General features: G+C 31.2%; 1 protein-coding gene across 1 annotated transcript; it reads right to left on the bottom strand.

Moving 5' to 3' along the window:
- Positions 1-3453: 3453 nt before the first annotated feature.
- Positions 3454-17987, bottom strand: LOC134723676 (guanylate cyclase soluble subunit beta-2-like). Its single transcript, XM_063587232.1, has 6 exons — positions 17840-17987; positions 11743-13193; positions 10160-10374; positions 8652-8750; positions 6009-6100; positions 3454-4615 (listed from the first exon to the last, which is right to left on the bottom strand). The coding sequence occupies exons 2-6, from the start codon at positions 13155-13157 to the stop codon at positions 4556-4558; spliced, it is 1881 nt and encodes a 626-aa protein (XP_063443302.1). The 5' UTR covers positions 13158-13193; positions 17840-17987; the 3' UTR covers positions 3454-4555.
- Positions 17988-18345: the final 358 nt, after the last annotated feature.

Raw genomic sequence — 18345 nt, 5'->3', positions numbered from 1 at the left:
AATCAAAATAGTTATGAATCCAAACAATAACAAAGTTAAAGAGCATTGTTAACCAAACATTTTAAAACGTTGTGACAAATACAGCTAAGGTAATCTATGCCTGTGATAAAATCCTTATTTTTTCGAAAAATTCAAACTTTTTCAAATAAGAAATGTATTTAAAAAAATGACCATATAATTAATATTTATGTCAACACTGAAATGATGACTACATCAGTTAATATAAAACTGTTAACTTTTGTCGGATTGCTGGAGTAGTTTTCGCATATAAATTTCAAAGATGCTTTTTAATGCTTTTGTGCTCTTTTTTACTGCACACTGATGAATTATTTTATAAGAGGAAGAGTAATTTATCATGTATGCAAATTACAGAAACAAATGTCACTAAACGGAAAATTTATAAATATTTGACGTGCGGATGGCAGGGTAGTGGTCAATCATTATTGCTACTTTCCGTTGCTGCCGTTAAACATTCTTGTCAAGCTTGTTTAACCAATTGATAAAGGTTTTTATGTCATCCATGCTTGTTTTGTTGCCTTATACTGTGTAAGTAGCGATTTGACAATTTTAAAAGTACCTTTGGTTATCTGAATTACAAAAACAAAATAGCATTTGGACTTTCACAGAACCGGAGACTGTTAGCCTCTCCTTTCAATACCGATACAAAAGAGGGACAAAAACACCAGAGGAACAATTAATAAAAAAAAATAAAAAAATAAACTGACAACACCTTGGCTAAAAAAAGGAAAAAGACACAAGAAAATCAATAGTACACAAGATTCAACATAGAAAACTAAAGACTATACATCACGAACCCCACATAAACTGGAGATGATCATAGCTACTCAGGAAGGGTAAGCAGATCCTGCTCCACACGTGACAATCTACACATTGACACTCATTAAGTTTATTCTTGCAACAATTTAGAAAAAAGCAAAGTCTTGGAATAAACAGTGTAAAGATGTTGTCCGGCGTTATTGCTGCCATTATGCTTTTCATTATTGTTACCCAATCGTTCATAGCTTGACTGTAACCATCAACAGATGAAGCTTCTCTAGAATTTACTTAAATGTGATGTGTTGATTCTTTAAACAATCAAGCCAACCATTACTGCATTCATATTCTTAGTGGTCTTGTTTTTTGGTAGATTCCTCTGCTTTTTGTTTGAATTCGACCTGCAATACGTAAAGTAAGTGTTCATCTCTAACACTTTTAATCCATTTTAGTAAAGCGTATTAAACGTTTCATAAGTTGTGGTTATATTCGTATTCTTTCAGGTGCAAGATCACTTTGTTGTTACGCTTCTCACGTATTCACATTTTTTATTCAAGTGGATAATGTATTTGCCGAAACACAAAAAAACTGCGTGTAATTTCTAACTTGTGTTTTTATGCTAATTCGACTTCTAGCATCTGGATATATAACTAATCTTTAACTAGTAATTCTTATACGTTTACATAGCATCATTCAGACATTCCACCCAGTAAACCACTACCATTATATCCTTCTGTTTCAATCTTTAGCTAACTGCATTTTCATCCTTGCCGTTATGGTAGGAATAAAGGATAATTTTATGTTATACAGTTTTTCGTTGACAAAAAGAAGGCTTTTCGACGGCAATTAAAGTCAACTTTATTTTGTAATTTCTTCGTTCGCAGAAGTATTTCCGTTGAATATTGTCAGTGCTAGGTATATCATTTCACACGCCACACCTGTAGAATGTGTATATGACGAAGACTTGCAAAGAGTAAATTTTGACTTTCAATGAAATTTGATGCAATTGATAAGTAAATTTAATTTTTCGTTGGATGCATGATTTACATTTTTTGTCAGTATTTATCAGTTTCCTGGATTAAACTGAGATCAGTGAACAACGCATGTGTGAATCATTTCAATAGTCCCTGAAGTGAATACCTTGGTATGCAGGTAGTCAAATTATGCAAATGAATGCAACAACATTAGAATAATACTCAAGATTGACAAAACACTTCAAATAGTCTGTTCTTATTTGCTATGGTCTATAGGTTTCGCCTTGCATGCACTTTTTGATCAACTTTTTTATAACGCTTGTGATCAGAATATTGATACATGTATTTAACATCGTTTGTTTGTTTTATAATGATGAGGAATATAACATCATGTTGACTGCTGTATCCCTATTTTGAATCCTTTTGCTATTATGTCTGTTTGTTTTGTTTACACGTGGTTGTCAATATAATGACATTCGACTGTCATATGCATACAAGTGAGGGGTTTATCAAGCTTTAAAATCAGATTTATTTCACCATTTTCTACACAAGAACATATCTGTATCAAGTTGAAAATAGTACATTTGTTATCCATTCGTTTGATGTGTTTGACCTTTGGATTTTGCCATTTGATTAGGAACTTCCCTTTTATACTTTTCATCGGATTTCAGTATTTTTGTGATTTTGATCCTTTTTTTACTAAGTCGAAACCGATACTAAAAAAAGCAGAGTGGAACGAAATTAGGCTATGAAAATGTAAGTGTATTAAGTGTACCCGAATATACAATCTTTTTTTCTGAAGCTGACAATATCATATGGATTATCACACCAAACATTTAATACAACTATACATTATTTGACGTCTATATTAACTCTTCCCACTCAAGCCTTTTTATTGACCGATTTGCGTTGTTCGTGACTATCTCATTTAAATAGTGTTAACTTTGTAAAGAATATGCTATGACAATTAGATGTTCAGATAGATATAAGGTGTCAACAAAGACGTAATAAACACGATAAAATATTAATATCTCTTCTATGCATATCTATAATTCAATCTGTGTTAGTCATCGCGTCATTGTATTTAATTTAAGAATCATGTAATGATAGATATAAGAAGATGTGGTATAAGTGCAGATGAGAAAAACTCTCAATCCAAGTCAGAAGTAATCAATTATAAGTCAAAGTACGTTCTTCAACAATGAGACTTGGCTTACACCGAACAGCAATCTGTAAAAGGCCCATAAATGACAACTGTACAACCCTTCAAACGGGAATGATGACTACTATAGGTAACACAAATTATATTTTACTGTATTTTATGTGAGAGGTGAAGTCAATAGATCTGACTGTTCCTTTAAATTTCTGCCATTCCGCTTCTTATAATTTATTTTACTTCAGTTTGAAAGTTGATATACATTATTGATTTAAAAAAAAAGCCCAAAGTAGGTAGATAGCTTTATGCATTACAGGCGAAACCCCAGTTGAAATAGAACAAAAAAACGAAGATATTTGTTAGAGAAGGCGATAAATGCTTCGCTTACTGTAATGTTTACTATAGTAATATTTTTTTTAAAGTTTATGAAAAGAAATAAAATGAAATTTTCTGCTCAATTACGAAGCATTTTATTTTAAAAACATTATTTGCATAAGTTTACAATATATATATATTACAAAGTTAAGCAGAACAATATATCAAGTCGACACCATAGATATCTATGAAGATGAATGTAGAAAATGCCTAGCCTCCGATTTAAAAAAAAAAATACCACAGACGCAGAACATATCGATCAAATAGTAATTATTCGAGTCTGCCCTTCCATTATGTGACTTAAAAAAAATCAAAAACATTGGTTTACACTGTAACACAAGAGTATTTTATACATCATCTCGCTTCAGATTCTATCATTTATATATATCAAGGCTACAGATTGACTTTATAACATCATAAGAAATTCACAGTACTAAAAGATAAAATATATGGGTCAAGTGAAATACCTTTCTAATTAATCACAAAAACAGGATAGGTGTGTTCGAATAGCTAGTTTTTATTTAAAGTACTTGACGACAGTCTTTTAAGTTGGATGCTGAAATGCATATCTTCGAAAAAGAATTATGTGTGAAAATTAGGGTCTACAGTATTCAATCACTGAACATTTTTAGTCTGCCCTTCTTCGAAATATTTAGTTGTTTTTAGATGAATTTTCGAAAATTCTACCTGACAACAGATCAAACAATAGTTTAAAGTTGACTGAAAGCAGACAGGAACATTAACTTTTAATTTTAATTTATTTTTCAAGAGCTTAAATTGGCAGCGTGTCATCCCTAAAATGACGTCAATTTCTACAGTTGTAAAAATGAACTGGCGTAATGGGGAGATAATTTTGATGAAGTAGAATCCTGACTGATTAAAGTTTGTTTTAACACAATCTAGTAAAAATTCGGTTTGACAGACCAGGCCAGGCTATATCATTAATACAACATTTCTCCATATGCAATATGTAATTTGAGTAGCATTAATATAAAATGAAAGTGTTTTAATTTGTTCAGCTGATTATTTTTGATTATTTTGCAGTAATACATAGTACATTGTAAATCATTGATCTTCAAATATGCATATAAATGTTTAATAAGCAATTATCTAAAACAAAATTACATAATTATAAAACACAAATAGTGAACAAACATTATACATGACTAGGCACTTGTCTGATTTTGTTTACAGCTTTGGCTTGATCAGAATGTCTCTCACGTGCGACTCTAATATTTGAGAACATATTGATGCTGTGAATGATGTATGGAATGCCTTACACATGTTTGCCAACTTGGAATTTCTCCAACCAATATGTAGCCATTTGTCCTTTTCCCTATAAAGATACACAGATTGTTAGTGTGGAATTTCATTTTAGTCTTGTGTTACTCCCTAGCTGTAACCAACAGCTAATTAAATCATCGATACAAACATATCTGCTCCAGATGCGCATTCAACAATAAATGTCTTTCGGGACCGAATTCTAGCAAAAACAGTCGTGCTTCTTTTCTAAAGGATGACGAGTGATTCAGTTTTGAACTAGAGTATCGTAACAAATAACAAAAACAACATGTTTGATGTACCTATATTTCTTTAATTTGATATTTGAAAGTGTTCATTTGAGCTCTTTTCTAAATTGTAAGTTAACGGGTATGGACAAGTCATATAGTTTTAAGGCCAAACATGTATTTTTACTTTATTTAACTTGACTGAATGGAGTTTAACCGGCTCGCTCATCATAGACCAGACTAGGCAGGTGTTTTGGAATAAACCTATCGATTAAGTGTCCAGAGTAATGGTAATTTATCAAGTTGAAATGTGCAAACAGTTTGTTTATGTGTATTTGCAAAAAAAGACAAAGAGACACGGACGTTGATGGTTTTGAAAACGGAGTTGAAAATCATGTTAAAATTATAACATTTTAGAACTAAGGATTTTCTCATCCCAGGCATATATTACCTTAGCCGTTTTCGGCACAATTTTTGGAATTTTGGATCCTAATACTCTTCAATTTTTTACTTGTTTGGCTTAATAAATATTTTGATATTAGCCTCACTGATTAGTTTTATGTAGATAAAACGCGCGTCTGACGTACTAAATTATAATCCTGGTACCTTTGATAACTATTTAGAGTTTGTGGATATAAAAGTAATGCTATAACGACACAACACCAGTTGCAAAATGTGCATATGTCCTTACTATATATAGTTTTGGTATACTTTATTTTATTTTTTTCATATCCCGAATGCCTTTTTATGGAAGTGCAAGGGGTAGTAAGTTGTGAAAATAATTTTTAAGGAAGGAAAATAGTTTTTGGGTTGTTGTCTCTTTGACACATTCTCCATTCCCATACTCAATTTTATTGATAGTATTTTTTTTCAAGCAAAATTTTATAAATCACGTTTACAATTAGTCTCACAATCTTAAGGTTTTAAACAGAATACTACAATATCTTATACTTTAAAATTCTCTGCTATAGCCACTGGCTATATCCCATTCAAATGTTATAAATTCAAACTATTCTATGCATCCCATAGTGTACCCTCAGCTCTTTTTTATATCTGTTTGATGACACTTATTAGAAATCAGTATTATAATTATAAAGGTAATGGAACTTATTACATATACTAGTATACATCTTCAAATATACTGATCTTTTGCAGAATAAACGTAAGCTCCGCCCGATCAGATGAATAAAAAAAATCCGGGAAAGGAACATAAATTATTACCTTTACATCAATAAGACCTCTGAACTCTGTTATAAAATTCCCATTATGGCTCAAGATTTCTTGCGTAACACTACTTATATGTATCTTTCCACCTACAATAAAATTAAAATAATTACATTACAAAGATTTCCATGGCGGTCTTAGTAAACATCAAAGACTATTTTGTTAAAATGACCATGGCCGCCTAAAATGGTTTGTGTACCAAATAAATAATCAAAATCCGTAAGTCGACGAAAAAATATATAACGTCATGGTATGAAATTGAAAGCGACTACAAACAAGTTCTAAATCATTTCATCAGATTTTTAGACTGATAATAACGACCCCCAACGAGAGAAAGAGGATATCAGGTGCTGCAAAAGGGTTAAAAGGGTTAAACACCCGACAAAAACTAGAAAATTAAAGAAGCCAGGAAATTGATTTCACGTTCAGATGTATTGGTGATGATCTTTACATTTACAATCCAAACTTTTCTGATTGAGTTTAATTAATATAATCCAAAGAACTAGAAAATTAAAGAAACAACAGCAAACGACAACAGAGGGACAGTCAAATGTATAGATTGAAAGTAAACTGAAAACGCCATAGCTAATTAAGAAGAAACACACAGACAAGTCACAAAATAGATAACTAAAGACCAAGCCACTCGAACCCCACCAAATACCGGGGTTGATCTTAGGTTATCCGGAAGGGTAATCAGATCCTGTTCCACATTCGGCCCCCATCGTGTTGCTCATGTTATAAAAAACTTGGTTAATAGTCTGATTCGGTAGGTCACATTCGGTAAAAAGGAACGTGATTGTAAGAACATATCCGATATTATCTGTGAAACGGATATTCAATAACAGTCAACCAACTCGTGATGGCGTCCACTGAATTTTAGAAGGGATGATTTTAACTTCACCAGTTGGAACTCTTAGGATAAAGCTTCCTTGCAAGTATCAAATCTATCAAGGAAATCATGATACGAAATATTGTATCAATTGGGAGATAAATACATCGTATGCACGTTCTGTTGGTACATAAACTGCTCCATCTAACATGTCATTTTAAGTCTTATGCCTCGTATTTGACATACACGGTCATCTCAATTCCAGAACCTATTACAAACACGCGATTTTAGTTTTGAAATTATTTTCCAACCTTAGAAGCAATATACCAACTTCACCTGCATATGGGATATACATCTTTAAACTTATTTCATATTGACGAGCTTGCAGCAGCTTATCAGGCATTGTAAAACGTAACCAGTGTATGAGTAGAAAGAAGAGGAAACATGACTATGTCATAGAACGTTACGTCCTTTTTCTAAGTTAATCGGAAGGCACCAAGCCATTGTTGGTAAATATTCCGTATTGACTTCACACGATTGGCTTAAAGTACAGATTTTTGATTCTGACATTAATTATCGTCTTTATACCGTTAAGTAGTTTTCTTTAATTTGTCTTTTTTAATATTACTTTTATTTTTTACTCTATTTTTGGTGATATTCATTTGACGGGGCTTGGTACTTATATATCCAATCATTGTGTTACTATGCTATGCTATGGTATTTATTTGTATTCGTGTCTTTCAATGTGCGTGTGATTTGTCTGTGTGATTTTTTGCACTTTTGTGTAATATATATTTTTTTAAATTATTAAGATACTAACACTGTTATACCCCTATTTTGACATTTTTACCTATTGTGTTTGTTTGTTTTGTTAATACATAATTTTGTAATGTAGAAGTTCGGAGTTCATTTTTTTGTGATTTTACCTTTTACCAGATTTTTCATTTCCATGCAGCACTCATTCAGGTATTTGATGATCTGCACCCTTTAACAATATGAATTAAAACTGAAATATAACTGCACTATCTCTGTTAAAAATCTTTTTTTTAAGAAATTTCATTGCTATTTCATCTGGTTGAAGGGGTTTTGTTTCAAAGTAGAAATTAGTTTTATTTCCGATTCATTCATTTTACTTTATTTTAAAGAGATGCAATTTCTAATTATTCAAAAAGTATTCTAACATTGTAAATAAAATTCATATCACATTTTGTAACAATTATACATACGTTATTAAATCAGCTATGTGTGTTGTTGATAACAGCTTTAAAGCAACATCGCATACTCAGATTTTGTTTAAATTTATTGGAATGGTAATTTAGAAAAATCTTTAATGAATGATTGGCTTAAATTTACAGACGAAATCCATACTATTGTTAATAGAGCCCAAAGTTCACACATCAAGATATGTTTTTTTTAGTATTCATTTCAGTGCAGGTTTCAGATGACCTCTCTATGGTAGGAATTAACCTAAATTAATCCTTATCGGTGTGTTGTATGACAAGAAAACTCTTAGTTTTTGCATTATCTTTAACGCAATTCGAATCAAAACTTATCCAAGGCATTGCGAGAGATTGTTGTTAACTTTTGGTTGGATAGAAATATGTTGCTCTGATTTGAAAACTATGACTTTGAGATTAGAAATCAAAGCGCTGGTCCTTTGTCTTATGTTTGTTTTTCATGGCATTGTGCCGAGTCTTGCATTTATTTACAATCTGTTTTCATAATCACACAAAATTTCAAAAACATTTTTAATGAACGTAAGATTTTTTAAGACGCTAGGTAATTTCAATACATATTAAAGGTGGGCTTACCGATGCCGAAAGACTGCATTCTAGATGCTGTATTGACTGTGTCACCAAACAGACAATATCTTGGCATTTTAGTGCCAACACATCCAGCAACGCATGGTCCTGAAATATACCAATGTTTATCATAGTAATACTAAGCAAACATAATATTACTATAAAGTAGGCGGTAGGATAAAAAACCATTTTAACTAAGACTTTCAAAATTATGTTAAATTCTTTTGATAAACGATCAGGTTAATATGATCTTAAAATTTTAATGCTGACAACTCACGTTTGATAATATAACTAAAATAGCAATTTACACATAGCTTTCTGACAAAATATAAATTAGTAAACGCATTTACATGTTTTTTATATCAAAGTATACTTTTTGTTGTAAAATTCAAACCTTATATATCGAAGAGTTTCAGTTCAGATAAGAAATAAAACTAGAAAAACAGCATGAACTAAAAACAAAATCAAAATTGGTAGGATAAGTGTTTCCATTTAGGAATGCATTGCGCGAGCCAACACTGAGTAAAATGTCATATCCAGCTAAATCAAACTTTATACTGTGGATTCATTATTATTCGATTGATACCAATTTTCGTGGGTTTCGTGGATACAGGTAAACCACGAATTCAAATGTTGAACGAATATCATATTTTCAATAAGCTTTGTATACAACGATTGAAAAAACCACGAAATCAAATATCCACGAATATACAAATTTTCAGCAATCCACGAAAATTGATACCCACGAAAATAAATGAATCTACAGAATGATAACATTTGTCAAAATTTAATTTCATCTTTTTCGAAGAAGAAAACAATTTAGATCCTATGTTTTACCATCTTAGCTCATCTGTAAACTGATGTCCATTATATTTATACGCTAATAACTATTGGTAGAAACATATTTAGTGGTTTTGTGAGCAGCCAAATCTCCCGTTTTTATGGCAATGTTATATATAACACTAAAATTACAAAATACATGACAGGACTACAATACAAATAAAGGAAAGGACATACAGTACTGAAAAACAAACGATTAAACAATACAATAGAACATAATAGCTTGCTATTATTTCGTCGACATAAGACTCATCAGTGACGCTCAATCAAAAAAGTAAAGAAGGGCATACAAAGATGAAGAATATTGATGACCAAAAATTCCAAAAAATGTGCCAAATACGGCTAAGGTCATGGGATAAGAAAAGCCTTAGTTTTTAGAATAATTCATACTTTTGCAAACAGTAAACTTATAAATATGACCATATAATTTTTTTGTTATGTCAACACCGCAGTGGTGATTTAAAACAAAATAAAACCGATTGATTTATTTAATAGATGAAACACATGTTATGAAAAACGGAAGAGTATATTAGTATTTTGAATTTTCTTTTCATTCACATACGTCTCACAATACAACATGAATAATCAATGAAAATAAATTCAAACAGATGTCGAATAAAGATCAACGAAACAGCAACCCAATGAAACATTTGATAAAGTAATATTTTTGAACCAACCTGAATTAAGTCCTATCCTAATCTGAAGCGTTCTACCCGGCATGTGTGAAATAGTATACCCTTTGACCTCCTGTCGAATTTGCAAGGCCATTAATGCTATTTCCGGTGCATGATTCTTTCCATTTGGTGTCGGTACCCCACTGGCCACCATGTAAGAATCACCAATCGTTTCCACTTTATAAACATCATATTTATCTATGCATTCGTCAAGTAAACTGAAAGAAGAACATAAAATTGCCAGAATGAATAATAAACAAAGTCGCAAATGGTTTATTAATTAAGGAATAGTGGAAAATGGTGCAATAAAATGACGGAGTAGAGGAAAATGGAGATATGAAATAAATGAAAAGAGAAATGCAAGACCCCTACACACCCTCTTACATAATAAGTGAGAATTATCGTTTTTAAATCGCAAAACACAATCAACCTTCAGCGATGCTCACATTTTTTTCTTATCTATAACTTTCCACGATTATAACACGTGTCGTGCAATGAAATCAGTATCTTGTATTTTGACTATTTTCATACGTGCAAGACCGTCTCCGATAAGTGTTTATCATAACACAGATGTCGTAGACTAAAATCAGAATAGTAAGTTTTTACGATTTCCCTTCGCGTGTGATATTCAAAGATCAGTGTATTTTGGAACTTTTTAACCTGCTACATTTGTTTGCACCTGTTCTAAGTCAGAAACCTGGTGTTCGGTGGTTTTCGTTTGTTGATTTGTTTCATGAGTGTTCCTCATTTTTCGTTTGTTAAATAGATCATGCTATTGGTTTTCCAATTTGAATACATGTACATTATTAATTTTCCTTGTCCTTTACAGCTTGCTGTGCGGTGTGAGCTAAGGCTCTGTGTTGAAGACAATACTTTGACCTTCATAGGTTTATTTTTTACTAATCATAACTTGGATGGCGTGTTGTCTCATTGGCACTCATGCTACATCTGCTAATATTTATTGGACTCACAGTAATCTATTTCAAACTTAACCGCATGATGTTATAATAAACCTCTACATATTTTTTCTTACTTCTGTCGTTTATGTCAAAAGTCAAATGACCTACATACCTTTATATTCACATTGCGATATGTCCACAATGCACCTTTACAATGTCCGTCCATGTACAATGCGTGATACGAACAATAATCATACAATCATAACGTGAACAGTGTGATTCTATTGGGCGGTTTTCAACAGAGTTGTGTCGTTAAAAATTTCGTATATCAATCGTTTATAAAAATGGCCACAAGTAAAACAGTATTTGACAAATAATCGCAGCGCAACTGATTTTTTTTTCATCGACTCGAAACATTCTGATACTTAAAAAATACTTAACATTTGTGCTTGATTATTTTTGTTAATGAATAGCTATGATCATAATGTTCTGCTGAAATGTTTGTATCATTGACCATTTTTTTAAAAGCTATGTATACATTAAGTTCGGTATTTTGTCTTACTTTTTATTCCTTCATAGCAAAATCATTATTTTTACATTTTACCTATCATCATTTTATTAATTAGTTTTCCTTGATTTCTAAACTGTTTGAGCACGTTATCTAATAAAACTAAAGAATAAACATACCTGTATAAGTCATTCAGCAAGTTAACAATTTCGATAGGGTTACTTTCAGCTCCTAGTTGCGTAAATCCTACAATATCACTAAAGTATATTGTCACTTCATTGAACAATTCCGCCATAGATGACGTCCCTTTTTTCAAATTTCTAACAATTTGTTTTGGTAACATCTGGTAGAGTAGAGAATCAGTCTTGTTCTTCTCTTTTGCCAGCTTTTCAGTCTTCCTTTTAACTTTCTCAGCTAACTTTAATAAATTGCCTGTCATTTTGGCAACAAAGTACACATACGAAGTAAACAAAATAGCGCTAATTGTTACAACAGCTATCAAAGTAGATAGAAAGAGATTAAACTCAAACTGAGCAACTATCTGTATAGCTTCTGAAAAAGATTGTATATCTGTGTTGATAGCTTGTCGAATTTCGAAAAATATATCAATGAATATTGTCATATTACTGAACCATTTTATACTTTTTGTTTCTCTCTCATATTGTGACGTCTTGGAACAAATATTTTTATAATCCTTAAACAATTCAAATGAATAATATTGATCGGCAAAATATGACAAATAAGCAGAATTTTGAATCTTTTGTGTTAACTGTGTTTCAATGTTCCTATGATGATGTATTGCTGTGTCTAAAAACGCTGATGACCGTCCATGTAATGTCATGTAGTACGTCTCTATTTCTGTAGATTGCCATCCACAAGAGGTAAAAAATGTCGTCCCAATAGCTCTTTGGATGCCTATGTCATCTGTCAGTGATAATAGAGCTTCACTAGCCACTACCATCTGTTGTACTGCTGCACTATCCGATGGAGTAACAGATTGAACTATATACTTCAACAAGGCATGAGTAATTGTAGTATAATAGTCTAAATTATAGAGGATCTTTATAGATCTATTCTCAACATACCTTCTATGCTCGGCTAATGATGTTAGCAAATCTTCTTTCGTCCAATAAGAATTCATTACAAAAATACCAAAGTAAGGCCATTTTATGTTGTTCAAACTTGTATTTGTTTCTTGCCTCATTATATGTAGCTTGTTTAATATAGCGGATGATACATTTGATGTCCCAATGAAAGATGTAGACATGCCTCGTTCTCGTTGTAGATGCTGTATCAGTTCACTCATTTTCAAATTGTCGTCTATATTCTCTATAGCTAATGATGTACTTTGTTGGATCCTAGATGCTCGAGTTAATGAAATTCCAGAGAGCATTATTATTGCTGATATAGGAATGATGATCACAACAAACATTTTCCAGTGGTTACATAAACTTCTGATTTCAGACGCTCTTGCTTCCTCCACTGCATCGCTTTCACTTTGCTCTTCATTCTCGTTACTGTCACTTTTAGCGCAAGGTCTAACTTCTATCACTGACTCCGGACTTATGCTGACTTTTTTATTATATTTTATCATATCTCAAATATGTGCTGACTTCGATTTCTGTATTTTCTGTAAATAAAGAACAGAATATGAAGTTGCTAGATGACTGAATCCTTCCGCAAAACACAATCGAAAGGAGCATTGAGTAAATTTATATTATAGATACATGTGTGAACCATGCTAACGATTCCAATTGTCGAAGTTTTCCTCATCTTTCGCGAACTGTACTAGTTGTCGTATGAAAGATAGTCATAACACTTAAAAGTTTTACATTTCTCCATCTTTTTTGGTAAAACAGTCAGGAGTACTTTTTTATCCAAGAGAGTGACATAGGGTATCAGAGGGACATCAAACTCATAGATTATAAATAAACCGACAACGCCATGGCTTAAAATTTAAAAAAAAACAGACAAATAATAGTACACAAAAAAACACAACATAGCAAACTAAAGACTAAGCAATACGAACCCAATCAAACACTGGGGGTGATATCAGATGCTGTGGAAGGGTATGCAGATTCTACTCCACATGTGGCACCCGTCGTGTTGCTTTTTTTTATTACACTTCCGCTAAATAGTTTAATTCGGTAGGTCACATTCGTAAAAGGGGAAGGGTATATAATTGTAGTTACGGCATAAGTAACATATCCGATATTATCTGTGAAACGGTCAATATGCTCAACCAACTCATGATGGCAAGGGATGAGTTCAACGGCACCATTTGAAACTCTTTGTTTAATAGTTTCCTTGTGAGCAGCTATCATCTATTAAGAAAATCATGATAGGAAAGGCAAGCCCTGTATCCAAGTGATGTCAGAATTACCCTTTCAAGTGATTTCTGTATTTAAAAATAGATACAAAAATTTAAAACAAATATGAAAATTAAGGCACTGACTTTGTAAAATCACTGAAGCAGTGATTTTAGACTAAAAATTAAAAAAAATATGAAAATTAAGGCACTGACTGAAGCCGTGATTTTAGAAGTGAAGATTGTAACACTTTTAAGGTGGTATGGGAGTCTAAAATAAAAATGATAGAATCTGTTCATACTTTGCCAAAATGTAGTATCTATTGATACATGTTAAAAAATATTATAAAAATGATAGGTCATCGTGCATTTTTTCAAGCTACGGGTCGTGACAAAAGGACACATTTTGTATGGATTATACAGGAAAAAAACACCATTTTGTGAATAGAAACTAAACGAAATGATAGAATTGTAAAATAAATTAGAAAAATATAGCTTTCAAACAATACTTTGATAATATCAAAAGAAAAGATAGGGTCACCGTACGTTTTTTCCGGCTAAAATACAAAATAGGAAAATTCCATGAACAATCCAACAGAAAATGCACTGTTTTAGAGTTACCTCCCCTTAAAATGACAATTTAAAAATATTTAAAAACAACCAAAAATAATCTACACTTGTACATATATTTATATTTATAAGTTATATTCTTATAAATTGCATCTTTTAAATGTAAAAACACATGACATATCTGCATTCTTGCATCAAATTTTGCTAATTTGATAGAAAATATGGACCTTAGATTCTCTGTTTTTTACAATCCAAGATGGCGAAAGGCACCCATACCACCTTAAGTAAGTTATTATAACATTTGCTTCATATTTTTTAACACCAACTTGATGTTTTAATTGATTGAAAGACTTTAATTGTATTGACAAAAGAATAACTGTATGCATGCAGATAAAAGAGGGCCGAAAGATACAAAGGAGACAATAAAACTCATATATCAAAAATAAACTGACATTGCCATTGCTGAGAAATGAAAAGACAAACAGTCAAATAAGAGTACACAAAATAAGGTGTGTTACTTAATGAACCTGTCGGTCTTAATGGAAACATCTTTACAGTTAATTTGAAATATGAAATTTAGACTGAAATACTTTGTAAATCAGATCAAATATTTGAAGATGATAGTTTTGAAGGTAAAGAAGAAACCGTTATCAGGTTTATTATTTGATACGCCATACGCGCGTTTCGTCTACATAAGACTCATCGGTGACGCGCCGATCAAAATAGTAACGAAGCCAAACAAGTACAAAGTTGAAGAGCCTTGTGAACCAAAAATCCCAAAACGTTGTGACAAATAAGGATAAGGTAATCTATTCCTGGGATAAGACAATCCTTAGTTTTTTGAAAAAATCAAAGTTTTGTATAAAACATAGGTACATAAACTTTTTTTTCAAGAAAATTCTATAATCTGTCCTAATTTTGAAGGTATTTAATTTTTCTAATTGTTTGTTTCCAGTAAATAATTCGTCGATATGTTTTCCGTATGCAGTGAACTCTCGTGAAAATCCGGTGATCGAAATACGCATGGTTATGCCATTGAAATAAACTTTTATCTTATAATCAAAATAGTTATGAAGCCAAACAAGTACAAATTTAAAGAGCATTGTTAACCAAACATTTTAAAACGTTGTGACAAATACAGCTAAGGTAATCTATGCCTGTGATAAAATAAATCCTTATCTTTTCGAAAAATTCAAACTTTTTCAAACAAGAAATGAATTTAAAAAAATGACCATATAATTGATATTTACGTCAAAACTGAAATGATGACTACATCAGGTAACATAAAACTGTTAACCTTTTGTCGGATTGCTGGAGTAGTTTTCGCATATAAATTTCAAAGATGCTTTTTAATGATTTTGTGCTCTGTTTTACTGCACACTGCTGAATTATTTTTTAAGAGGAAGAGTAATTTATCTACATGTATGTATGCAAATTACAGAAACAAATGTCCCTAAACGGAAAATTTATAAAATTGGCATTTAAAGATCATAATCTAAGGGAACACCTAAATCACAAAAATGGATTTAAATTCACTGAAATTTCTAAACCACTAAAGTAGGGGATAATGCAAACTGATGATTTATTTGTACCACTAACTTGTGTACAGTTGATAAACTCTTTTCGTACCAATATTAAAATACTAACAATAATATGCACCAGACATAGAAATGTGACAGCATAATATGTTTTATGTTTTTGTATTACCTATTATTGTAGGTATAATGTGGATTGATGGTTTGTGGAAGATTAATTTTAATCAAGGCCAATTATGATTATTTTGCCGATAATAACAGAATATGTACAAAATATTAGCTCATTAGATGTCTAGCTCAATTAACAATTATTCTGTATGAAACGTGTTCTGTTCAATACTGTATTACGATCTGTATTATAATCCACCATTAACATCTATATCAGGAAATGTATATAGTAAGTCAGGAAATCTTTTAGACAGTTGCTTTTGCACCTGTTTAATTTGTTTGAGCTTTGTATGTTTCCATTTGAAAAAGACTTTCTTTTTATTAATTTCCCTTGGAGTTCGGTATTTTTTTTCAATATAAATATGATTTAAAGAAACTGCATAGGGTATCAGTAAATAACTTAATCACATATACAATGATTTTCGTCTAAAACAAAGAACTCATCAGAGATTATAAAAACTCGTTACGCAACACAAAACGAAAGTTACTCAAATAAAAGACATAAAGTACAAATATAAGAGAACTCATCTATCGAATTAGTTTAAATGCGTAATTAAAAGTCTGCGAAATGTATTAACCTGTACAATGCAAAACTATTATCAACAGAATGTATGATCGAACGTGTTCTCAAATATCAAATTATATATATTTAGCAATTTTTAAGATTTGTTATAAACAAAATCAATAAAAATGACGAAAAAAAAGGTCATTTATTCAAAATCATAAAATGCAAAAAATACATTTTGCAAATAAAACATTTGACATAAAAATTCATATTTAATATGAAATAATAATACATAATTACTACGAAATTACATCAACTAATATCATGTCAATTGAATAAATGACAAAGAATAGCAAAGGTGGGGAGAAAAACCTGCCCCATAAATAAACATATATACATATCTACTTCAAAAGATAAAATAAAGGGCGGTATGTGGGTGTGAATTTTGAACAAATTGTTTGATAAGAATCACAAGTTAACACATCAAATACTGATGATAAAAGGAAGTGACCACAATGCACTTACACGTGAACTCGTGCTGACCCGCAATGCCATTGACCAATAAGAAAGATGATATCCGGTCATGCATTGGACATAAAAGAAATTTCTCTGCACGTGAAAACAAGTTATCTAATTTCAACAATTTATCGTTTAATTAAGTAGGACACTCTGACTCTTTGACCAGACTAGAGACATTATACATTTACAGTAATAATAGCTCACTCTTTTATTTAAGTCGGTTAGTAATAACCAATTAAACAGAATTATCTTCTCTGCAGTCTTAAATTATTTTATTCCGCTTAATTTTCAATTAGCAAATAAAACTGGTTATCCTTGAAGAAATAAGCTTAGTCAAATTATCAATACTGTTTACATAGATGGTAGTTCAATTATCATACCATGCGCCATGCTTAATAAACACAATTACCGTCAAATTAGGATATTTTTATAAGAATTCCACAGCAAATCTTTGTATCTTTGAGCAAATATAGGAAAGTTATTTATGATTACTAAATATATACACTCTATGAGAAGGGACCAAAGAAACACACCAGTCTAAATGTAGTAAAATTCACAATAGAGAACGATTCCTTTTGTCATAAGTGTTAATTCTTTTTTACCGTTAGGTACTGAACTATAGAAAGAAAAAAATTATAAGTAGTAAAAGTATAAAGCTTTCAAAATCTTACCACAATTTCATTTATTTTTCTTTATTTCCTGGGTTGTATCTTTCTTCCTTTTATGTTATTTTTGTTCTGTGTTAGGTTGATTACAAAAAGCACAGTAAATAAACTGAAGACAACTATTCATTGTCTTGGTCATTTGATTACGGAGTCTACTTCTGGCGACTCAATCAAGAATATAATAATTATAGATAAAGAGTACAGCATATTAATTACACTCCTAGTGTAATTGCTACCTACATTTTTAATAGAAAATACAATTATAGCATGGCTATAAAATCGATATGACATATAATGGTGTTCTTTTTCTAGATTTTATAACAATATGAAAAAGCGTTGTTGATTAATTAATAACGCCTTAACCAAATTCTCTGACGTGATTATATTGATCCTTCAATAATCCATTATTAACTGGAATCTAAATTATTTAAAACATCAAGGAGAAAGGTGAATATGTTTTATTAACTTGAGTGGTGGCGTTTTACTATGAATCATATGTACGCAAATTTGTT

This window comes from Mytilus trossulus, chromosome 6, assembly GCF_036588685.1.
Source record: "Mytilus trossulus isolate FHL-02 chromosome 6, PNRI_Mtr1.1.1.hap1, whole genome shotgun sequence".
Lineage (NCBI taxonomy): Eukaryota > Metazoa > Mollusca > Bivalvia > Mytilida > Mytilidae > Mytilus > Mytilus trossulus.
Note: the sequence above shows the minus strand (reverse complement) of the source record. Positions and strands in the feature narration are given on the sequence as shown.